Source organism: Acinonyx jubatus, chromosome B1, assembly GCF_027475565.1.
Source record: "Acinonyx jubatus isolate Ajub_Pintada_27869175 chromosome B1, VMU_Ajub_asm_v1.0, whole genome shotgun sequence".
In the NCBI taxonomy this organism is placed as follows: Eukaryota; Metazoa; Chordata; class Mammalia; order Carnivora; family Felidae; genus Acinonyx; species Acinonyx jubatus.
In genome coordinates this window covers 82,677,225-82,702,735 of record NC_069382.1, presented here as the reverse complement: position 1 = coordinate 82,702,735, position 25,511 = coordinate 82,677,225, and the positions used below count along the sequence as shown (strand labels likewise).

At 38.5% G+C, this 25,511-nt stretch overlaps 1 protein-coding gene across 3 annotated transcripts in view; it reads left to right on the top strand.

The window, feature by feature from the left end:
* Positions 1–21,587, top strand: part of IL15 (interleukin 15) — an 80,077-nt gene extending 58,490 nt beyond the window's left edge. For all 3 annotated transcript variants that reach the window (XM_015073623.3, XM_015073624.3, XM_053216927.1), the window contains exons 2-7: positions 7,733–7,831; positions 8,783–8,880; positions 10,783–10,867; positions 16,123–16,167; positions 18,113–18,250; positions 21,185–21,587. In XM_015073623.3, the coding sequence (XP_014929109.1) occupies positions 7,820–7,831; positions 8,783–8,880; positions 10,783–10,867; positions 16,123–16,167; positions 18,113–18,250; positions 21,185–21,295 (489 nt within the window). In that variant the 5' untranslated portion in view covers positions 7,733–7,819 and the 3' untranslated portion in view covers positions 21,296–21,587. The remainder of the gene's footprint in view (positions 1–7,732; positions 7,832–8,782; positions 8,881–10,782; positions 10,868–16,122; positions 16,168–18,112; positions 18,251–21,184) is intronic.
* The last annotated feature ends 3,924 nt before the right edge of the window (positions 21,588–25,511 follow it).

Sequence of the window (25,511 nt, the reverse complement as noted above, 5' to 3'; positions counted from 1 at the left end):
CCAACTTCAGATCGTATATGAATTAATTTTTAAAAGTCAAAGTAGTGACCTTATGTGGGGCACCCAGGTGGCTCCTTCAGTTGGGTGTCTGACTTTAAAAAATAATTTTTTTAAATTTTATTTATTTTTGAGAGAGGGGGGTAGGGAGCAAGAGCTTGAGTGGGGTAGGGGCAGAAAGAGGGAGACAGAGGATCTGAAGCAGGCTCCACGCTTTAAGCACAAAGCCCAATGCAGGGCTTGATCTCAGGAACTGTGAGATTATGACCTGAGCCGAAATCAAGAGTCGGCCACTTAACTAACTGAGCCACCTAGGTGCCCCATCAGTTGAGCGTCTGACTCTTGATTTTGGCTCAGATCATGATCCCAGGGTTGTGGCATCGAGCCCTGCATTGGGCTCTGTGCTGAGTATGGAGCCTGCTTAAGATTCCTTCTGTCCCTTTGCCCCTTTCCCTCGCTCTCTCACTCTCAAAAAAAAAAAAAAAGGAACCCACAGTAACATAGTCCAAATTGGGTGTTTTTTAAAGCTTTAATATTGAACATAGATTGTGTTTAATGTAATTTCATATTTGAAAGTTTCATATTAGTGTCTATTGAAAACAGCTAAAAAGCAATTACTGAAAAAAATGCTGGTACCGTTAATGGTAGGACAATTTGAGACGTTTAAACATACTGCTTTCTCAGCTGTATTCCAATTGGGACTGATTAAGAGATCCCCAGGAGTCAGAGGTCTGTAAACGATAGCCTGTGGGCCAAATTCACCAACTGTCTGTTCTGAATGCATTCATTCATACATCATCTATGGCTGTTTTCCCACTATCATAGCAGGCTTAAGTAGTTGTGACTGAGAATGTAAGACAAAGGCTGACATATGTCCCTTTAGAGAACATGTTTGGCAATCCCTGCTTTATATACTCACAACAGTTTTGTCCATTCTTCCTTATCACTGCTTTCACACTATTATCAAATGACACATTTTCCTCTGAATACACACTACACTTGTGTGCGTATGTCCTTGTTCAGGCCCTTTCCTCTACCTAACCTAGAATGTTGTCTCTCTGTCTTTACTCACATCTAAACTCTAATCATTCTTTTTTTTTTTTTTATTTTTTTTTAACATTTATTTATTTTTGAGACAGAGAGAGACAGAGCATAAATGGGAGAGGGTCAGAGAGAGAGGGAGACACAGAATCTGAAACAGGCTCCAGGCTCTGAGCGGTCTGCACAGAGCCCGATGCGGGGCTCGAACTCACGGACCGCGAGATCATGACCCGAGCTGAAGTCGGACACTTAACCGACTGAGCCACCCAGGAGCCCCTACATATTTAAGTATACGTAATGCATGCAACATCTAAATACACGTGACATGTATATCTACAGTATTCAGGGGAAAATAATGCTAGAGAGTTTGAATACACTGGTTCAAAGTGCATGCAAAATATACGTGACTTCATAAAAATTAGGACATGTGAGAAGATATGAATAGTATAGAGCTGCACTGTCAATATGGCAGCACTAGCCACATGTAGCTATGGATAGTACTAGAAATGTGGCCAGTCTGAATCGAGACATGTCGTAAGTGTAGAACTGGAGTCAAAGACTTAGTATGAAACCTTATATAAAATATCTCATTATTTTTATGTTGTTTACATATTGAAATGTTTATATTTTTAATATATTGGGGTAAATAAAATAAAACATATAATTAAAATTAATTCCACTTTTTTTTTTTTACTTTTTTAATGTGGTTTCTAGAGAATTTTAAAGTACATGTGTAACTTGCATTATAGTTCTGTTGGACAGTGCTAATTTAGAGTTTAATGTTTATTAGGTCCTTTTTTTTGAGAGAGAGAGAAGGAGAGCATGTGCAGGGGACGGACAGGGGGAGATGGAGAGAGTCTTAAGCAGGGTCCATGCCCAGTGCAGAGCCTGATGCAGGACTTCATCTCATGACTGTGAGATCATGACCTGAGCTGAAGTCGGACACTCAACCGACTGAGCCACCCAGGCGCCCCTAAAATCTAATCATTCTTTAAGGTATGATTCCAGGAACACTTCCTCCATGAAGTCTTACAGTAAAAACAAAAACTTAGATTTTCTGGCCATATCTCCATTGTACTTTCTCACATAACCTCAAGTTCCTTGCCTCTCTCTTGTTTGTGCTTGCTGGCATACATGACCATGATCAAATCCAGTTCTCCACCTACGGCAGGCCTGCCTGATCCTTGCAGTTTAATGTGGCTGCAGAAAACACGCACATGCTGATGAATCTTACTCTCTGACCATTCATGGCCATGGACTTCCTTCCAATAGGCATGGCTCTCATACCGTACTTACATTCGTCATTCTCCTCTGTCATATATTTTCCTCTGTCCTCAACCCAACACCTTCCCTGTCCTCACTGGCTGCTAATGACTTTTTATCCTGATTCATTGAGAATATTGAAGCAGTAGTGGAGGACATATACCAACACAGTTATCTACCACCTAGCTATTGCACCACCTTGACCCTCAGCCTTCCTTCCATGACAACAGGTGACCTAGCCACCGCCCCACTTGTGCATGAAATTCCTTTCTCATCCTTGCCTGACTTTTCAAGAACATCATCTGGCAATGGTCCTGGCAATGGTCCTTTTTCCCACTAACATCCTCGATTTTTCCCTCAGCACATCTCTACCTTCTAATACCTATTACCACCATCTTTTGTTCTCCCTTTTGGAGCAGTATTCTGCAAAACGTTGCCTGTACTTAGCATTTCATAAATTCTTTCCTCCTACTTTCTCCTCAGTCCGTTTCAGGCAGGCTTCTGTCTCCATCACTCTGCTGAGAGTGCTCTTGTCGGAGTCACCCATGACCCCCAGGTTACAAGCTCACTGGTCAGGGCTTAATCTGTATCTTCTTTGAACTCTCAGCACCTTTGACGTGATTGTCATTTCTTGTCCGGGATATAATTCTCATTGATTTCTAGAACATCACACTCTCTCCTTTTTCCCCCCTTTCACTGGTCTTCCCTTTGAGATTTTCTTTGCTGGCCCTTCTCCCCCTCTGCGCCCCCCCCCCCCCCGCCAACTAATTAATATTGAAATACCTTGGCTCAGGTTTGGTCCTCTTCTCTACCTTTCCCTCTGTGAAGTCCACCAGCATCATGAGCTCTATATCGATTTCAGGCTCAAACCACTTGCCCGAACTCAAGATTCTTGCATCCAACGGCCCGTTTGACATTTCTGTGTGACTGTGCACTTGGCCTCTCACAAATTCCACATGTCCAAAATGAAAACTCCTGATACGACCCCTCCTTTCAGAGCATCTGTTCGGCCCACAGTCCATCTCGTTTCAGTTTACGGCAGCTTCAGATCTCAGGGGCTCAGGGCAAAAGACTTGGGAGTAGTTTGTTCTCTTATGGCCCACATCCAGTCTGTCAGGAAATCCTGTTGGTTCTGTCATATAAATGTTTCCTGACTCCAACTACATGTCCCTGTCTCTACTGCCACCCCGCACACTGCAGCCACCACTGTGTGTCACCTGCATTCCTGTAGTCTCAGGACCTCTGCTTCCATCCTTGCCTGTCCTTAACACAGGGGCCAAGACAGATTGCTTAAAACGTCATTCAGAGGGTATCAGTTATTTGCCCAAAATGCTGCAGTGACTTCTCACTTCAGATCCTTAGAGTGTAGAGTGGCTGAAAGGGCACAGTCTGAGCCACCCCTCCCTGTCCACCTTTCTGACCCCATCTCAGACTATGCTCTGCCTTGTTCGCTCCCTCAGCCTCTTTTCTGATCCTCAGACTCACAGACATGCAGGTGTCAATGTGCCTTTGATCTAGCTCTTCTGGGTGCCTCAAATGCTCTTTACTTGGGTGTATTAGGGTGCATTCCCTTCCTGCCTTTACATCTCTGATGTGATTTTATTCTCGCTGAACTCTATCCTGGTCACCTATTCAAAATTGCGACCACATCCTTCTTGCCTTACTTTGTGTTTTCTTTTCCCTATATCACTTACCTCTCTCTAATCAAATATATAATTAACTAGTTTATGTATGTTACAAATGGTCTCTTTCCCCCTAAAATCAAGGTTCTCTGTCCTCTGCATTGATTGATGTATCCCAAGGTCATAGAGAAATGTCTAGCACATAGTAAGTACTCAGTAAATATTTACTAAATGCATAAGGGGCAGCAATGCTGTCTTCCATTCTTTATATTCTCCAGGAGCACGCAACGTCGGTTTGCCCTCACTTTTAGTTTTTTTGTTTTTTTTTTTGAGTGAACAGATTAATGTGTTTACCAAATTAACCAATACTTATAATTCTTCTTTTGTGCTAAGCCTTTTTAAATTTACTTTAAATGTGTGACAAGGCGAGTAAATAAAGAAACAGAATAAAACAAGGCCAAACGGAAGTGCATTAGGTTATATTTCCTCACCGGGAAGGACTACAATGTTGGTATGGAATGCAAGATGTGCACAATTATTTTCCACAAGTCACTCTGGAATTAGAGCTCTTAGAGCTGCCCAGCTGTGTTGATTTGTCAACTCTTCCCAATGTCTTACCCCTGGGCAGTGACATCCTGCTAGCTTTGCAGTGCCACCATAAGGTCAACAGCCACCCTGCAGTGACACCCAATCACAAGATCGCAAAAAAATTTCCTGCTCAAACTTTGTGAGCAACTTGGGTGTAGGCTGGGATTTAGTCCTTCTTTTTTTCCTGGAGTCGTGCACCCAGTTGAATGAAGGGCAAACCAAAGACGCTGATTGTGAGGACATTTCGTGACCATATGCCATTAGTACGCCAGGATTAAACACTGCTTTCCCAGTTCTCCAAAAATATGACATAAAGGGAAGTGGATAATTTATTTCATACCTAGATTTGCCTTCTCAGAAAGTAATTAACCTGGTTTCAGCCACTTTTAGCAAGTGTTTTGTGAGAATCACATGGAATAATGGATGTGGAAAAACTTGAATTCTGTTTCACACAAGAAATTTTAAAGACCTGTTTTTAAACTGTTAGAGAGCAGGGCTTTTTATTATATATATATATATATATATATATATATATATATATATATTCACATATATATTTTTATTATTCACATATGTATATATTTTTAAATGTTTGTTGATTTTGAGATAGAGAGAGAGAGCAGGGAAGGGGCAGAGAGAGAGGAGAGAGAGAGAGAATTCCAAGCAGGCTCTGCGCTGCCAGAGCAGAGCCGGATGTGGGGCTTGAACCCACAAACCACCAAGATCATGACTTGAGCCAAAACCAAGAGTCAGATGCTCAGCCATCTGAGCCACCCAGGTGCCCCAGCTACTTCCTATATTAAGGGGCTTACACTTCTCAGTTTCTTGCATCCCTCCTCCTTCTGCCCAACTTGGATTGTGAGGTAGATTTTCATGGCCACATGCATGACATTTACCTGAAGCAAGTCATTTAACCTCTCAGAACCTCAATTTCGTCACTGTAAAATAAGAGTAATTGTCTTTTGCTATAAGATATTGCCAGGATTGAATGTAGTACTGTATAGGAAATAATGTTATAAACCGAAAGCACTAGGTAAGCAATACATATTATAATATTACCGTCATTAATATTAATTATATTAATAGTTAACATTGAGTCCTGGCTAAAGAGAAAGGAATAGGGTATTCTACCTTTTCAGTTTTTAAGATCCACACTGATTTTTGACCCACACACGTGCATGCTTGCACTCACACATATTTTAGTAAAATTACTGGTCCACAGCACTAGTACGTGGCAGGTTGAATGCTTCCAAAGCTGCTTTGAAAGCCAGATTTTTTGCTCTTAGCCTAGGAAACCACATCAGTTCTTTTGTTGGTGGCAAGGCTGTAAAAGTTTCCTTTTCCCCTCCATTGGTCTCTATTAACATTATTTTGCTTGAAGCTTTTGATGTGGTTTTCTGCTGCATTCCACCATGCTTGGTAGGAGCATTCTGAGCACAGCACTTAGTCTCCTTGACCTATGCCAGTTGGAGGTGGTTGGGCGGGGCAGTGCAAGTCCACTGCCACACTGGTAAGGGTCAGACACCCTGCACGTGGGGAGATGAGCTGCCGCAAAAGCCCAGGAGTGAAATCCTCATTGCTTACTGCAGTAGTTTCCCAAGGCCTTATTCACACCTCCGTCACCCTCAGTACCGCTCAGTCCCAGGTCAATAGATACTGTTATTTGACCAATGTGAAGTTTGGGATACCATAACTCAAAAAGATGGAAGGAATTTAAGAGGCTTTGGACAATTATGAGATAACTGTGAAGTTTTGTAAAAACTTGAAGCATTGAGATAATACAGGCAAAGAGAATGATTATTGGTTGAGAGGAATAAGGAGAGTTTGTTTTAATTAAAATCATACATACGATTCAGGTCATATGTAACAGGAGGACTCAATTTAATATGTTATTGAAAAAGAGGCATTCCTGTTGAATGTAGTCTCATAGTGTCTTATTTAACATGTAGGTAAATACTAGTTTTTCTTTTAAAGTTTTTTACATCGGGGGTGCCTGGGTGGCTCAGTCGGTTGAGCGTCCGACTTCGGCTCAGGTCATGATCTCACGGTTCATGAGTTCAAGCCCCTTGTCAGGCTCATTGCTGTCAGCACAGAGCCTGGAGCCTGCTTTGGATCCTCTGTCTCTCTCTTTCTCTCTGCTTCACCCCCCCCTTATGCATGTGTGTGTGCACTCTCTCTGTCAAAAATAAATAAAACATTAAAATAATAAAGATTTATACATCATATATCATAAAACAGTCATGTGAAAAATAAAATAATTTAATTAATTGAGTTTACAAAACTTAATTGCAATGAATATTTATGTCAGGGGCAGAGCAGATTTTGATTTTTGTGGAGAGGTCAACAAATACATACTATTTTTAAAGGATGGCAAAAATAATTGTTTATATTTTATATGTCTTAGTTTTAATCTTTACTTTAATAAAATGGAGTTGAATATGGGACTGTATAAACCTCACATTCTTCATTGCCTTGAATTAGAAAAAATAGAATTTGTTACTTATGAAATTCTCAAATAACATTTCAATTAACAGTGATTTATTTCAAAGACTGAAAACAGCTGTTCAATGTCTGTAGAAGTAGATACTTCTGTTGTAAATTAAATTAACAGTCAGTGGTTTATATGAAGCCAGGTATTTGGTGACTTCTACTGGTTACTAAGTAAATATGCAACTTTGGAATTTGCCAATTCAAGAACATACTATGGTGGAAAGTGTTTGGGCTTTGTCTTCAGACAGACCTGGTCTCAAATCCTGGTGGTCTTGGACTTGCTCTGGGGCCTGGGCAGTTTACCCAAATGCTGGTAACCCCACCCCGTAGGATTGTTGTGAGGATTAAAGGTGATGTGTATAGAGGCGCTTGGGTGGCTCAGTGGGGTAAAGGTCCGACTCTTGGTTTCAGCTTAGGTCATGGTCTCACAGTTTGTGAGTTCAAGCCCCACATTGGGCTCTGTGCTGACAGTGCAGAGCCTGCTTGGGATTCTCTGTCTCCCTCTCTATCTCTGTGCCCCACGCTGCTCACTCTTTCTGTCCCTTTCTCAAAAATAAATAAATAAACTTAAAAAATAATTTAAAAGTGATGTATATATTAAGTGACTGATGAGTGCCCATGAAAAAGTAAGTGCTCAGTGAATATTAATTCCCTTCCTTCCTTTTCCTCACTAGTCCTTTTCCTCACTAGTCCACCATGTTTTTAATTCCTTACCCTCGATTGTATTGTAGGAAGTATTCTGGATGGATGGCTGCTGGAATCCCACTGTCATAGCCAGCTCTTCTTCAACACTTAAGGATTTACTCTGGCATTGAGTAATGAGAATTTCGGTAAGGAAAATTAGTAGAGATAGTATATGGACTTTTCAAAAGGATCACTTGAGTCTCAGATACTTCATGATAAGTTATATGACAATTCTCCAAAGATCTTGTTGTGTCCCAGGGGTCTATTCATGTGTGGACTATTCTTATTTTGAAAGTAAGTGGAATAGGTATTTGAACTCTACTAACACCCTGATGGGCTCTTCATGCCATTGTAAATGTATCATTTCACTTTTCTCACCCTGTTTTGTTCTTTGAATTTTCATCTACTCAATGAATAGTGTAGTCTTTGATGCCAAGGTCTAGGTATTATTCATCCTTTCAATGTAGACTAAATGAAACAGATTCTTAGTGGTTCAAGGGCTCTCTGAAACTGTAAAGGCTTTGACAGTGTGAAAGAGGCAGGCAAACATATCAAAACTCTGAGAAGTTCTAAGATGAATATTTCCCTAAATCACCAAGAAAAATTATTATGTATCACTTGTTAGGATGGCACAGAGTATCTTTAGTTGGGTCTGTAACTATTTTCAATGACATCCAAAGAAAAAAAAATGAACATGCCATAGAGAATTAAGAACAAACAAACAAAAAATATATGTTGAATTATTAAAAAGGAAAAAAAAATATGAGGAGAATAAGGATAATAGAAACAAAGTAAGTAGTGATGTTAGTATATACATAGATTAGTAATATGGTAATTTTCTTAAAATTATCGTCATTGAAATGCATCTGGAAAAATATATAGTAAGTAATTTTGGACATAGGAGACAGAGGTGGCAGGAGGGAGAAAGGAAGAAAGATAAATTCTAGCTTCATTAATTCTAATAGAGAGCATTAATTCTGAAGTTTTGATCAATTTACCTCCTGGAACCTACAACATGATAAAATATCATTTTAAATGTATATCATTTTTTTAACTAAACATGTTTTAACTGCTTTGCATATGATTCTGTTTTTCAGAAACCATATTTGAGAAGTACTTCCATCCAGTGCTACTTGTGTTTACTTCTGAACAGCCATTTTTTAACTGAAGCTTGCATTCCTGTCTTCATTTTGAGGTAATTTTATCTTTCAGCCTAAATATCATCATGTTAATGGCCATGATCATTGTTACTCAGCATATTCTCTATTAAATTGGTTTATGTCCAGTTTGCTTAAATCCTTAGGCTCTAAGTATATGGGAACAATAGAGGGCAGATTATGAACACTCAGAGGAAGTTTGGTTAACACCCACTTGAACATTTCTACATTCTGCTAATATCCCAGCTAAGTGTTATACCCTTCCAATAAACTGGATCTCTTAATATTTACCTAAACTTGGAAGTACATTCCTTATTCACATCTTACATGATTTTCACAACATAAAAAATAGATACTGAGGGCTTATTCGTGTTACTTTGTTATCTATCCCTGGCACTGAAGTCTCCTGTCCTTTGAACCTTATCCTCCCTCAATTGGAAACATTTCTTTATTTAAGCCTTTTGTTTTTCCTCTTCATAAACATTCAGACATTTCTGTGCTTTATTAACTTTCTTCTTCTTTCTTAGATGCAGCTAACACTCTGTACACAGTTGGCCCAAAGTACCCAACCTGTAGTTATGTAGTATGACTCCCAGCTCACTTTCCCTTACTGATGCCCTCCTGGTGTGGGGAGCTGTGGATGTGTGTAGTGCATCTTTGCTCACAGGAAAAATTAGTATTGGCTATCTTGCTTCTGTACAAGATCCATCAGGGAGCAGCTATTGGTTCCTGAAGTTTGAAGAATCATTCCACAGTCACTTGGTCAATGTATGATGAGTCTTTTGTCCTGATGTTAAATTTCAGTGTTACCAAAATGAGTAAGTATATGATCATTCAAGACTAGATTTGGCTCATGTCTGTGATATTTATGAAGGAAGCTAGGGCAAGCGTAGTCGTAGCATGAGCAATGTGCAAGGTGCATGTTGAATCTATAGTAAAGAATATTTACTATCAAAGTCATTCCATGAAAGTGATTATTGCTTATTTTAAGAATCACACCTGGGGCACCTGGGTGGCTTAGTCCATTAAACGTCTGACTTGGGCTCAGGTCATGATCTGGTGGTTTGTGAGTTTAAGCCCAGTGTCAGGCTCTGTGCTGATAGTTCAGAGCCTGGAGCCTGCTTCAGATTCTGTGTCTCTCTCTTTCTCTGCCCCTCCCTACACTCGTGCCCTGTGTCTTTCTCTCTCAGTAATAAATAAACATTAAAAAATATGTACGGGCGCCTGTGTGGCTCAGTCAGTTAAGCGTCCAACTTCGGCTCAGGTCGTGATCTCACGGTCTGTGATTTCGAGCCCCGCATCGGGCTCTGTGCTGACAGCTCACAGCCTGGAGCCTGTTTCAGATTCTGTGTCTGCCTCTCTCTCTGACCCTCCCCTGTTCATGCTCTGTCTCTCTGCCTCAAAAATAAATAAATGTTAAAAAAAATTAAAATATATATGTATATATATATGTGTGTGTATATATATATATAAATAAATGTTAAAAAAATTAAAAAATATATATGTATATATATGTGTGTGTGTATATATATATATAAAGAATTGCACCAATTTAATAGAATGAAAAGTCTGATGGATCTTCTACTTAAAGAATATCAGCAGTTTATTCAAAAACATTTACTGAGCACTACCACACATTACGTGCTGTGTGTTTTCCATTGTGATAAATTGCACCAGGTTATTTATAGTTATCCTTCCAAATTAGGTTTTTCTCCAATCCCAGTTGGTCAGCCCTTAAATTAATCTAAAGTGTTAAGGGATTGTACTGTATATTCTGCGTTTATATTCATCTCCAAAGCTGTTGAATGCACAAAGGCAAGGATAACACTTATCTTTTCACTGATCAGAATAAGAAAATCTTGATTGCTCTTTTGCCTATGTATTCATCAAGCCAGTATTATGCTTATTCAAAATGTTTTGCTCTTTGGTTTTGCTTTCAGCTGTATCAGTGCAGGTCTTCCTAAAACAGAGGCAAACTGGCAGGATGTAATAAGTGATTTGAAAATAATTGACAAGCTTATTCAAGTGAGTACTCATTTTTCCATAAGCTATCTGGTATGATTGCTGTGGAGTATGCCTCTCCCTGTGTTTCGCTGTCAGTCTTAATGAAATCTCACTTGAAGCAATATTTTTGTAGAAATTCATGAGCCTGGTAAAACCTTCAATGCTTTTACTTAACAATTTTCGGATCGTAATTATCTTTAAAACTCAATTTATAAGTGGCCCAATATGAAGAGCTCTCTATCACCACAGGCCAGAGACTCCCTTCTCCTACCAAAGAAACCTGGCAGCCTGGAGGCACTTGCAAGGGGGATGGCCTGGCCCAGGGAAGAGCTCTCTGTCCTGTGGCCAGAGAACCCCGTCTCTCACCTAGAGACACCAGCTGGCCTGGCAGAACTAGCAGGGGGAGGAAAACAGGAGTCCCACTGACAATTGGCCAAGAGAATTGTCCTCCACCCCTTGGGTGACACAGCAGGGGCCAGTGGGCATCCCAGGGGCATCTGGTGAACTGAGCATTTCAAGTTAGCACCGCAAAGATTCTGAAAACTAAATCGTCATGGGAACCACAGCAAATATATGTAAGTCAGAGCCTCAACCCAAACAGGGTGGCTGTATGCTAAAATAGAAGGTTTAGATGGAACCAGGGTCTCCTAACATAAAGCTAAAATATCAGAATACAGCTGAAAATCGCTCATTGTACCAAGAAGCAGGAAAAACACAACTGGAATGAGAAAAGTCTCTGAAATAGACTTTGAAATGGAGATGGTTTAGATGTTAGAATTATTTGACAAGGATTTTAAAGCAGCCATCATAAAAATGTACCAAGCAATTACACATACCCTTGAAAACAACTGGATAAAATGAAGTCTTAGCAAAGAAATACAATATGTAAAAGGAACCAAATGAAAATGACAGAACTGAAAAATACAATAACTGAAATACAAAACAAACTGGAGAAACTCATGAGCGGGATGACTGTGACAGAGGAAAGGCAGTGAACTTGAAGATAGAGTAATAGAAAACAGACTGTGGGGGGAAAAAAAGCCTCAGGGATCTTTGGGATAATAAAAGGTTCAACATTCCTATCATTAACATCTCAAAAGGGAGGAGAAACAGAATACAGTAAAGGAGGGAGATTGGCCAAATTGATAACAAAACACCAACCACATTTTGCTATTTTGCTGTCTACAACTGGAAATTAAATAATACTACTTCAAACACAGTGGCATAAGTAGGTTGAAATTGAAAAGAGAAAAAAATATACCATATTATAATGGTTTGAATAGTGCCCCTCCCCCCCCATAAAAAAGTCATGTCTACTGGAAAACTCAGAAGGTGAACTTATTTGGAAATAGGGTCTTTGCAAATATAATTAGTTAAGATGAAGTCATACTGGGGTGGGTTGGGCCTTAACTCCAATGTCTAGCTGTCCTTACAAGAAGAGGTCAGAACATAGACTCACAGGGAAGAAGGCCATGTGAAATTGGAGGCAGCTACAAGCCAAAGAAGGCCAGAATGATGCAGCTATAAGCCACAGGAGGCCCAAGATTGCCAGGAGCCACTAGAGACTTGGGAGAGGTAAATAAGGATTGTTCTAGAACCTTTGGAGGGAGCATGGCCCTACTGACATCTTGATTTTGGACCTTTAGCTTCCAAAGCTGTAAGAGAATAAATTATTTTTGTTTTAAGCTCTCATTTTGATACTTAATTGCAATAGCTTTAGGAAGCTGATGCACATGCACACAGTAATTTTTAAAAATCAGAAGTAGTTATATTAATATCAGATAAAGTAGACTTCACAGCAAGTAAAAATACTAGAATCAAGAGGTACATTTCAAAATGGTAAGAGATCAATCCACCAGGAAAATGTGATCTTAAATGTGTACACTCAATGACAGAGCCTGACAAGGCAAGAAGCAAAAACGAATCAAACTGAAAGGAGAAAAAGCACATTCACAATTATAGTGGAGGACTTTACCACTTCCTAAGTAACAAATGAATCACTGGACAGAGAATCAAAAAGGATATAGAAGAACTGGACAACACAGTCAGCCAACAATAGATGAAACCTTTCACCCACCAACAGGGAATTAGTATTTTTTTCAGGCACGATTCACCAAGGCTAAACATATCACGGGCCATAAAACAAACTTTAACAAATTCATCAGAATTGCAATCATGCAGAGTATGTTCTCTGACCACAGTGGAATAAAGTAGAAGTCAATTATATAAATATAGCAGGAAAGTCTCCAAACGCTTGAAAATTAAATAATAATACTTCTAAGTATTCCATAGGTCAAAGATTAAGTCTCAAAGGATATAAAAAAAGTACATAGAACTGAATGAAAATGAAAATACAACATATCAAGATCTGTAATATTCAGGTAAAGCATTACTGAGAGGGAAATTTGTAAAGCTAAGTGATTATATTAGGAAAAAGGAAAGATCTTGGATCAACTATGCAAGTTCCCACCTCAAAAAACTGGAGAGAGAAGAGCAAAATAAACCTAACACAAGCAGAAGGAAATAAAAAGTAAATATAAGGGCAGAAAATAATGAAATTGAAATCAGGAAAACAATAGAGAAACTTGATGAAACATGATGCTCATTATTAGGGGAAAAAATCAGTAAAATTGATAAACTTCCAGCAGGACTGACAAAGATTAAAAGAGAGATGATATAAACCATTAATATCAGGACTGAAATTAGAGACTATCACTACAGAATCTGCAGACATTAAAAGGATAATAAAGAAAAACTATAAACAACTTTATTCTCTAAATTTGACAATTTGGAAGAAATGGACCAATTCCTCAAAAACACAAACTACCAAAATTTAACAAAGATGAAATAAACAATCCTCAAACTACTATAAGTATTAAAGACACTGAATTCGCCAAAAAGAACTCCCCCAAATGAATCCCTACGCCTAGCTGGTTTCACTGGAGTGTTCTACCAAACACTTAAAGAAGAATTAACACCAATTTTACAATAACTTCCAAAAATAGAAGAACATCTTCTAACTCATATTAGGAGGCAAGTATTACCCAGATGCTAAAACCAAAGACAGTACCAAAAGAGAAAGCAGAAAATACTTCTAATGACTTAGATGCAAAATTCTCAATAAAATATTAGCAAATAAAATCCACCAGTGTATTAAAAAAAATTACACACCATGACCAAAGGGATTGTTTCCACATACGCAAGACCTGCTTAATATTGGGAAATCAGTCAATGTAATCCACGTTATCAACAGGCTAAAGTAGACTATATGATTAGATCAATTGATGGAGAAATAGCATTTTAAAATATACCTATTCCTAGTAAGATTTCTCAGCAAACCAGAAATAGAGAAGTAACTTTTTCAACTTGATACCAAGCATGTACAAAAAACTTAGAGCTAACATCATACATAATGGGTAAAGACTGAATGTTTTTCTGCTGAGATTAGAAACAAGGCAAATATGTCACCTCTCACTACTCTTATTCAAAACAGTGTTGGAACTTTAGGTAAATTGGCAAGGCAAGAACAAGAACTAAACGTGGGCAGATTAGAAAGGAAGAAATTATAAATCACTCCAAGACTTTTTTCTGGAAGAAAGTGCCCATAAATTGCTGCATATTATTTAGAGGTTGCAGATTAAAACGACAATGACATATCACTATACTCTTGTAAGAATATTTAAATTAAAAGTAATAATGCTAAATGCTGGCAAGGATGTGGAGAAACTGGATCACACATATGTCTGATGAGAATGTAACATTTTATAGCTACTCTAAAATAGATTGGGTGTTTTTTATAAAACAAATTTGCCACCAATATAAAACACATTTGCCATGTGATCCAACAGGTGCACTCTTGAACATTTATATCAGAGAAATGAAAACTTACCTCCACAGGAAAACAGGCACATGTACGTTCATAGACCTTTATCTATAATAGCTAAAAACTGAAAACAGCCCAAATGCCCTTGAACAGATGAATAAACTGTGGTACATTAATCATGGAATAATACTGAGCAAATAAAAGGAAAAATTACTGATACAACAAGTTGGATGGCTCTCTAAAGTATTATGCTGTGTGAAAAAAAGCCAGTCTGAATAAGCTAACAGAGGTACATCCATACAATAGAATATTATTCAGCAATAAAAAGAAATGAGCTTCTGGACATGAAAAGACATGGAGAAACCTTAAAAATATATCACTGAGTGAAAAAAGCCAATCTAAAAAGGCTACATGTGGTTCCAACTCTATGACATTCTGCAAGATTGGATACAGAATGTATCCATTTGATAAGAATGTCCAATGGATAAGAATATCCAATGGATGCAGAATGTATCCAATGGATAAGAACGTCATATGGATATAGTAAAAACATCAGTGGTTTCCAGGTGTTAGAGGAAAGGGAGAGATGAATAGATGGAGCACAGGTGATTTTTATAATAAAACTATTTTGTGTGATACTGTAATGGTGGATACATGTCATTATATATGGTTAAAATTCATAGAATATACAACACTAAGAGTGAATCCTAATGTAATCTACGAACTTTTGTTACAGATGTATCAGTATTGGTTCATCAATTGTAATAGATGTACCACGCTAATGCAAGATACTAATAATAGAAGAAACTGTGCAGGGGGACAAGGAAGTTTGGGAAATTTCTGTACTTTCTTCTCATGTTCCAGAAACCTACAACTGCTCAAAGAATAGTCTATTAAGTTTTTCAAAAAGCCAGTCTCAAAAGGTTATGTACTATATGATTCCACTTACATAACATTCTTGAAGTGATATAGGAATGGAGAAGAGAGAAGTGGGTGCCAGGGATTAGAAAGTGGGGGGTGGAATGTGTAGGGAGAAAGGTGGTTTGGGCTATGAAAGTGTGGGAGGAGGATTTTAATGGTGATGGAACTGTTCTGTGCCTTAACTGTGGAGGTGGTTACATGAATTTACACATCTGGTAAAACTGAGTAGAACTACATAGCCACATCAGTACACAGGGAACTGGTGAAATCTCAACAAGGTGGGTGGATCATATGAGCGTCAGTTTCCTGGTTATGGTATTGTACTATGGCATTCAGAATATTCCCACTGAGGAATGGTGAAGGGTTTGTGGGATCTCTCTACACTTTCTCTTACAATTGCATATGAAACTGAAATTATCTCAAAATTAAAAAAAAATGTAATTTAAAAAGTTTAAAATGTTCAGTAAGTTGTTTTCACTATATCTAAAGCAGGTCATAATTTTTCATATTATCTAATTTTGTTTCCTTTCAGTCCTTGCATATCGATGCCACTTTATATACTGAAAGTGATGTTCATGTGAGTAGAGTTTATTTTTTTTTGAAAATTGTTATATTTTCCAGTTTTCAAAAGTTGAAGAAGCATATTTTCATAAACTTACTGAAGAATGTATAGTTTTTAAGTCTAACTTTTGTTGTGTTCTGACAACATGCAATCAATGCATTTTGTAAGTAATTGTTGAGGTTGTGGGACTCGGGGACAAAGAGCTTACATAGATGCTATTTTCATAATGGTACCAAATCAAAATATAAAACAGCCTTTTCCATCAATGTCAAACAAAATATATTACATATTTTATGATGCAATTAGATCATGATGCAATTAAGTGCAAAAATCAGGTTAATGGATTCAATTTAAAGCTGTCCGCCATAGCCCTTGTTTCCAGTCCTGGAGTGTATTTCCACGCTTAATTATATTTTCTACAAATTGCTTAAATGCACTCATGTTCCACATTTTGCATAAATCTCTACAATTGTCAGAAAAGAATTCTGGCCAGTTACTCTCGATGTGAGAAAAGAAATAAACACAACTCATAAAACCTATCAGAATTAAAAAATGATCTTGAACTTGTTTCATTAATACACTGACATTGCCTAAGGTATGTATAATTTTAGCTATGTTGCTGTTCTTTCCCTCTGGGTTGGCTACTAAAAAACAAGAAACAAATCCCCAACTTCTTCACCTCATGGAAAACAAACTCTATGTTGTGTGTGAGGAGAACAGTGAGTCCACTCTCTGTGATTGCTCAATTAGAACTTCTCTGAAATGGAAGAATTTGCACCTGTGAAGGCTTTTTCAGCTTTGGGAAGAGGGCTTCACCACAAGCTAGAAAAACCAGATATTCATCAACCCCTTGGATAGTGGTGCTACACATAGACATTGTCTTCCTCCTTAGGCTTTAGTATGTTTTCCATTTTTCTTTCAAAGTAGAGAGCAGTCAGGTAACCACCCAAACTCAGCATCCTGAGATTGCTTTTTTTTGCAAGAAGATAACCTTGTAACTCATGGCTTATAGAAAGAAGCTGAGGTTGAAATTTAGATGTAAACTCTGATTCAGCCACTTCCTAGGTGCGTTGCCTAAGAAGTCACTGAACATTTATGAGCCTCAGTTTTATTTATTATTTTATCTACCTACCTATCTGTGGGGATGGTATTTACCCTTGCAATCCTGAGCAGCTGCTGTGGGAGATAAGGAATATGGCCAATGCCAGGCATGTGGGTGTGTTCCCTCCTCCTTTCATCCATTCCATAAGCATTCTAGAAGTGCCTGTAGGATCCCAGGCACTGTACAAGGCAGTGAGAACCTAAAGTCAGACAATCCATGGTCACATCCCCAGATGATCATTAATGCTTCTTTTCTTTTAAGTTGGGGATTTTGTTAAAGTCACTATTGTGGGAAACATATTTTTTGTGGTATCTGAAAGGTACCTTTCTGATGTGGCCAGCCCGTGAATGGGCAGTACCCCTACCCTGATTTTTCTAATAAATTTCTTCGGATTTCTTCTGCCCCTGGAGCTCTGGGACTTATGGAACTAGCATGGCCAGCAGCTGTCACTGTTTCAGATATTAACAGTACAGGCTGATTCTAAAAATTCGTTTAGCAGACTATCTATACTAATGTTTTGAGAGTCTCAGGCTGGTATTACTACCCTTTTACAAGGAGGAAATGCTCTCATTGAGAAAAAGTGGCCTGTTATTTCCATGTTTTCTAGCTTTGTGTTCTTTCTTCTGTATACTATTGCCATCTTTTTAGATTGTTTTATTGTCCGTTTGTTTTGGTTTTGATTTAAAAACAAAACAAAGCAAAAAATTGCCTCCTGTGTAAAACTTCTTAGGGGTTTTGTGTTTCTTTATAAAATATTTGGATTAACTTTTTAAAAAAATCAAAATTGCATCTATGTAAAAGTGCATAATGGAAAGATAATTTTTTTTTCAAAGTGATTCTTTGTAACTCTTTTTTTAGCCCAATTGCAAAGTAACAGCGATGAAGTGCTTTCTCCTGGAGTTACATGTTATTTCGCTTGAGTCCAAAAATGAGACCATTCATCAAACAGTAGAAAACATTATTATCCTAGCAAACAGCGGTTTATCTTCTAACAGGGTGAGTTACCCAATAGTCATACAGAGCTATATCGGATGTTTATGTCTTGGTTGGGAGAAGTCATTAGCTGGATGTAATGAACAAGCAGATTGTCCGAAGAGGCACTCGGGAGAGGGAGTTAATGCCAGCGGAGTGACCTTCAGAACTGGCACCATCAGTCGTGTGTCCAAAATCCTAAAGTGGTCTATCAGTGTATTCATTCAACAAACATTTACTGCGTGATTGCAGGCCCTTTTGTGCTAGAGTGACAGTGATGAACCAGTGAGGTCGTTGGCCCCAAGGTGTTTATCACCAGGTGCAGTGGATAGACATCGGTCTAATTACATGGTTAAGTGTTTAGCATCAATAATAGCAATTTACATTTATTCAGTAATTACTCTATGCCAGACACTGTTCTTTGAGGCTTAAACGGTGATTCATTACATCCTCACAATAAATCTGTGAGTTACCCTTGTTTCTGTTTTTTTTTTTAAGTTTATTTATTTATTTTGAGAGAGAGAGAATGCACGAGGGGAAGGGGGAGAAAGAGGGAGAGACAGAATCCCAAGCAGGCTCCACACAGCCAGCACAGAGCCCGATGTGGGGCTCCAACTCATGAACTGTGAGATCACGACCTGAGCCGAGATCAAGAGTCAGACTCTTAACCAAATGAGCTGCCCAGGTGCCCCTCCTTGTTTTTGTTTTAAGGTTGAAGAAATCGGAGCACCAAGGGCTTGAATCACTTCCTCCAGTCCACACAGCTGGTAAAATGGGGAGCCGGATTCATACCCAAGCGGCTTCGCTTCAGGGGAGGTCTTCTTCTTATCCACTGGAAGGACAAATGCCACAAGAAGATACTAATAAAAATATTAAAAATTCAAGTAGAATTTGGGCCTTGCCATGCACCACGAGAAGTATGGTTCTAGGAGAGAAAATGCGAGGGACTCCCACAGCAGGCCTGAGGGTGAGCTGGGCAAAGGCCCTGAAGTAAAAGAATGATGGTTTTCATGGCAAAACACTAGTGGCCAGAGTGGATAGAAGGAAGTTTTACCAACAAAGAAGGCATAACAGTAATTCATGAGTTTAACATATACTTTTGAGGCCGTGTTGTAGGCCTTCAGGATAACAGAAGTGAAAAAACACACATGGTCTCTGCTCTTAAGGGACATAAGTAAAACGTAAATCATAAATAAAGCAAGCAAAAGGAAATGAATAATGACTCAGTTATTTATTAAATCAGTGGCCAAAAAGAAGGCAGGTAAGAGGGCTGGGGTTCTATTTTAGAGGTTTACCTGCTAAGCTGACATTTGGAAAGACATGAGGGAATGAGCCTCCTATCTGGGGAAGTATGTTTAACAGGCAGAGGAAACTGAATGTTCCAAGACCCTCTGAGCGAGTAGGGCTGGACACCCTGAACTGCTCTAAAAATGCCAGGTTGCTTTAAGGTCTTTGCTTAAATGTCTCCTTCTCCGTGATGTCACCTCTTCACAGTTGCAATCCACCCCCACACCCTGTCCCCTTCTCTGCATGCCTCACTATCTGACATTTTACTTACTTGTCTGCTTTTCCCTACTAGAATGTCAGTGTTTAAGGGGCAGGTATTTCTGTGTGTCTGTGTATATGTGTGTGTGTTTTAGAGCTGTATCCCGGCTCCCAGAACAATGCCGGGCATATTCTAGACACTTAATATATTTATGAAATGCCTATACTGATGTTTAAAATACTCTTGTGATAGGTTACCTCTCTGTTATTGGTAGAATATTCAATGTGCATGTTCACAGTCACCGTCATCATGGCCTGGTATGTGTAGCACGTGTAGTAGAAGGAGCTGGCAAGATTGCAGTCAGAAGAGCTGGATGTAGAGCATTTCACTGGTTATGTCAACTGAGATGCATCGTGTAATATCTCTGCCTTGCTATCTGACATGATTATTTTCAAATAGGACAGCGCTACATAGAATATGACAGTCCCTGGCATAGAGTATGTGCTTGATAAATGTTGGTGAATCTGAATTTCAAGTGCTTAATGGACATAAAGTCTAATTTTGATTTCTGCTGGTACAGCTTTCCTGGTTTGGATGATCTCTAAGTAGTTTATTTGTGATTACTACATTTGGAATATTCTAGTTATCCATGAAACGGTGTTTGAATTACAATTTGTGGTATTCACCTAAATAGTTTAGTTCAACCAGCAATGACTGGGGGAATACTATGTGCTAGGCCTTATGCTAAAGGCTAGGGAAACAAAAATATATGGCCTTGTGCTCTTAGAAAAGCCTAGAGACTAGTGGTATAAAAATCAAAAAACTCCCTAATATCAATATATGGTATGATATGATATGATATGATATGATTGATATATGAGGGAGAGTTCTGAGAATGTAAAGATGGAACATTTAGCCCAACCTGGGGAACTCCTAGGTTTAGGAATGCCTTCCTAATGGAGATAGGACCTGAGTAATCTCAGCCTGAGTAGTGGTAGCTAAAATAGCAAGTGTGGAATATGCAGAGAGAAGAACAAAGGCAGTGGGGCATCTAATAGCATGATGTGTACGTGGGGGTAAAGGCATGAGCTCATTGTACTTAGGGTATGTCATTGGAGGTGGTGGGGACAGGTGAAAGAAACAGGTGAGGAACCCCTTAAGGAGGGCCTGTGTCCCATGCAAGGGAGGCATAGTCTTTATGGGGTAGATGATCAGAAACTACTGAAGGGCTCTAAGCAGGAAGTCCATGGTCTGATAGACATGGCTTACTTCTCCAATGTCCTTAGCCCATTATAGGAAAAATAAGCCTAAACCAGATCTCCCAGTTTTTTCCAGTGGTTTTTCCAAATATGACATTAATGTGCCAAAGTTTTTATGTCTCAAGACCTCACTGTATGGTTCAAATGATGTGATATTCCCAGGAAAGGGATATAGTAGTCTTTGCAATCTAATCCTTTCTTCTTATTCACTAGAATATAACTGAAACAGGATGCAAAGAATGTGAGGAACTGGAGGAAAAGAACATTAAAGAATTTCTGCAGAGTTTTGTACATATTGTACAAATGTTTATCAACTCTTCTTGATTGTGATTGATCCCCTTCAGCATTTCTACTGTTAGCAAACATCTTCCTGCGGCTTAGAGGCTGTGAAACTCCTCATTTCATGCATGCTGCCCCAATTTTTTTAACAAGAGGACAATCTGGAATCTTGGATCACACGACCTCTTAGAAATGAAGGCAGAAAAATGTCATTGAGCAACGTGGTGTCTATGAACTGTCTTCGTACTTATTTCGTTCATTTATTCTTAATTTATTATTGAAATTGTACATATTTGTAGCATAATATAAAGTATTGAATAAAATTGTGTATATACTTTATCCTTCGAAATGGCATTGATGTTTACCTCCTGTAAGAAAATAGGGGACATTCGTTCAAGGGCGATAGTCAAATTGCACAAGCTGTGGGGCTGAGCACCCCTGGGGCAGGGAAACCGTATGTTCCAGCCAGCATAGGACCACTGACCACCAGCCTTCACTTCTCTATTAGGTGTAGCACAAGGAGGAAGAATTAACTACCAATGAGAAAGGAAGAAATAGGTGTGAAACCGGTGTTTTACTCTGTAATTGATATATAAAGCACCTGTTATAAAAGACAAAAAGTGCATGTACCTGGCAGGTAATATGCATCAGTAAATCTTAGGTGGGAGTGACAATAATAAAGCTCCACTGAGGTAGATAGGTAGAATCGTGTATAGGAAACTAATGGTTGTAATGATATTTGTATTCCATGCTTTCCCAAGTGCAGGTATTTTATTTTCACTTTATTTTTTTTTTTTTTTTTGCCATGCATGTATAATAAAAAATTTGCTGGTTCATTAGAGCCAGCATTATCTGACATAAAGTAATTGTTTGTATATTTTTGCAGTATGCTGTCTGAAATTTGCAAGTCTTTTTTAATAAAACTATGACTAAAATGAAATATTTTTGTCTTATCACCATTTCTTTCACCTAGTTCACTTATGGGGTTTTTGTTTGTTTTTCATTTTTTTCTTTTGTTTTGTTTTTCCTCAAGTTAGTTAGCTTATGGTATAGTCTTGGCTTCAGGAATAGAACCCAGTGATTTATCTTTTATATATGACACCCAGTGCTCATCCCAACAAGTACCTTCCTTAATGCCCATCACCCCTTTAACCCACTCCCCCACCCCCTATCAACCCTCATTTTGTTCTCTGTATTTAAGAGTCTCTTATCGTTTGCCTCCTCTGTTTTTATCTTCTTTTTCCTTCCCTTCCCCTATGGTCATCTGTTAAGTTTCTCAAATTCCACATATGAGTGAAATCATATGATCTCTGTCTTTCTCTGACTGACTTATTTCGCTAAGCATAATACCCTCCGGTTCCATCCATACTGTTGCAAATGGCAAGATTTCATTCTTTTTTGTCGCTGAGCAGTATTCCATTGTGAGTATATACCACATCCTCTTAATCCATTCCCCCATCAGTTGATGGACATTTGGGCTCTTTCCATACTTTGACTATTGTGGATAGCACTGCTATAAACATTGGGGTGCATGTGCCCCTTCAAATTAGCATTTTTGTATCCTTTGGATAAATCCCTAGTAGTGCAATTGCTGGGTCATAGGGTAGTTCTATTTTTAATTTTTTGAGGAACCTCCACACTGTTTTCCAGAGTGGCTACACTCCCACCAACAGTGCACATCCCTTTCTCCACATCCTCACCAACATTTGTTGTTTCCTGAGTTGTGAAATCAGCCATTCTGACACGTGTGAGGTGGTATCTCAGTGTGGTTTTGATTTGTATTTCCCTGATGATGAGCAATGTTGAGCATCTTCTCATGTCTGTTTGCCATCTGGATGTCTTCTTTGGAAAAAATGTCTATTCATGTCCTCTGCCCATTTCTTCACTGGATTATTTGTGTTTTGGGAGTTCGGTAAGTTCTTTGTAGATTTTGGATACCAACCCCTTACCTGATATGTCATTTGCAAGTATCTTCTCCCATTCTGTCGGTTGCCTTTTAGTTTTGTTTATTGTTTACTTCACTGTGCGGAAGCTTTTTATCTTGATGAGGTCCCAATAGTTCATTTTTGCTTTTATTTCCCTTGCCTCCGGAGACATGTCTAGTAAGAAGTTGCTGTGACCAAGGTCAAAGAGGTTGCTGCCTGTTTTCTCCTGTCAGATTTTGATGGTTTCCTGTCTCACATTTAGGTGTTTCATCCATTTTGAGTTTATTTTTGTGTATGGTGTAAGAATGTGGTCCAGTTCCATTCTTCTGCATGCTGTGGTCTGGTTCTCCTAGCACCATTTGCTAAAGAGACTGTCTTTTTTTCTATTGTATACTCTTCCGTGCTTTGTTGAAGATTAGTTGACCATGTATTTGTGGGTCCGTTCTTCACTGAGAGACTCCAGGGTAGGAACTGATCTCCTACAAATTCATTTTCTCTCCATCTCACAATACAAACCAGTTATCTGTCAAAACATTCTTTTATCCCCAGTACCCCACCCATGCTCGTGTATCTTCATTGCTCTAGTCAATGTATGCTTAAGCATTTCTTTCAAGATAGTTTTGGAGAAATCTATATCCTATTTGACTTTCAAAGAGTCGTGTGTTGGCTATCAGTTTGTTCCCTGATATCAAATAGTATTTTACAGCCACACTTTAAAGTTTAGGGATTGAGATTGTGGCAAGTTTTTTTGTTTATTTGTTTTAATTTCATCTGAAATGGGTTTTTAAAATCTACATTTTATTTATTTTTTCCTGGCTTTTCTATTGATGGAGAATAAGAAAAGTGCACCATTTTTAACTGCAAGTTGCTATTCCAACCTTTAGACAAAAGTTAGCCTCCTTACAGTGTTTGTTGGGATGGGGAAGGAAAATCATAATGTCATGTCACCAATATTTTATAGTGGCCAATGATCTGTTCTTGTTATATAAGCACACAAGTCCAATTTGGCATTTTCCAGGGGCACCTGGGTGGCTCAGTTGGTTAAGCATCTGACTTTGGCTCAAGTCATGATCTCGTCATTGGTGAGTTTGAGCCCCACGTTGGGCTCTGTGCTGACAGAGCAGAGCCTGGAACCTGCTTCGGATTCTGTGTCTCCCTCTCTCTCTGCCCCACCCCCTGCTCATGCTCATGCTCTGTCTCTCACAAATGAATAAACATTAATTTTTTTTAATTTGGCATTTTCCAGCACTCAGAATTCCTCACACATTATTTACTTAGTATGAGTCACTTCAGTTAATCTTAAGGAACTCAAGGCATAGATGTGAAGCTTCTTAAAACATTCTTAGCTAACTTAAGAAAAGAGCTAATCATGTAAAACACCCTAAGTGTTTTTTTTTCATGCCTGAATTCTTAACAAAATCAGTTTTTCATTTATGTTTCAAAATTTTGCCGTCTTAAACTGTCCTCTGTAGTAAACCAGCTTAATGTTATTTGTGTAGACTAGAATACAGTGTTTGTGTCTCACCTGCTGTCCTATATGCTGAAAGCATTGGCCTCACACTACATCTAATCAAGCACAAATCCATAGACTTAAAACTCCAAATAGAAAAGGCAAGCCTAATAAAAATTAGGTTTACAGTCCAATATCATTTTTGTGGATTATATCCTTATCTTTTAAAAATTTCAGATGAAGAAAAGATATGAGAGAATATCATTTCTACACTCTCTTGCAATAAGCAAAAATGGGTTAGAAGTCAGAGGACATGGAAATGCAAACTGAACCAATACATAATTTGTGAGCCCAGAGATTTTTGAAACCCAAGCACAAACCTAGTTTTACATACTCTCATTTTTCACCTCAGAACAGAGAATCGATGGACTTATTTCTTTTGCTGCTGTTACTGTTGTGAGAGAGCCTTATTATGTGTTTTGATGTGTTACTTCTTCTGTCCATCAAATTCAAAGGCTCATAAGGTCAAACCAACACACACAACATGAAAACCAAGTAAGTATGTGGTTGATCCCTTTACCCACACGCAGAAATACTAGAAAATGCATTTTTGTTCCTCTGTCTGTGTTAGATCAGGCTTAGTGTAAGTTCTCTGCATTCATATATGAGTCACAGTTAACATATGCATGTCATGTATAAATATTTTGCCCAGAGGAAATCCCATTTCCATAGAGATTTAGTTCAATGCTTCTGAATGTATCTGATGATTGAATTTTATCTTCGCTAAGGAATTTATTATGCAAGGCAAACTTTAGCTTCATTGAAAAGTCCCCTAATTGTACAATCCATCGGATGCGACGTAGAAAAAAAAAAACTAATGAATCAT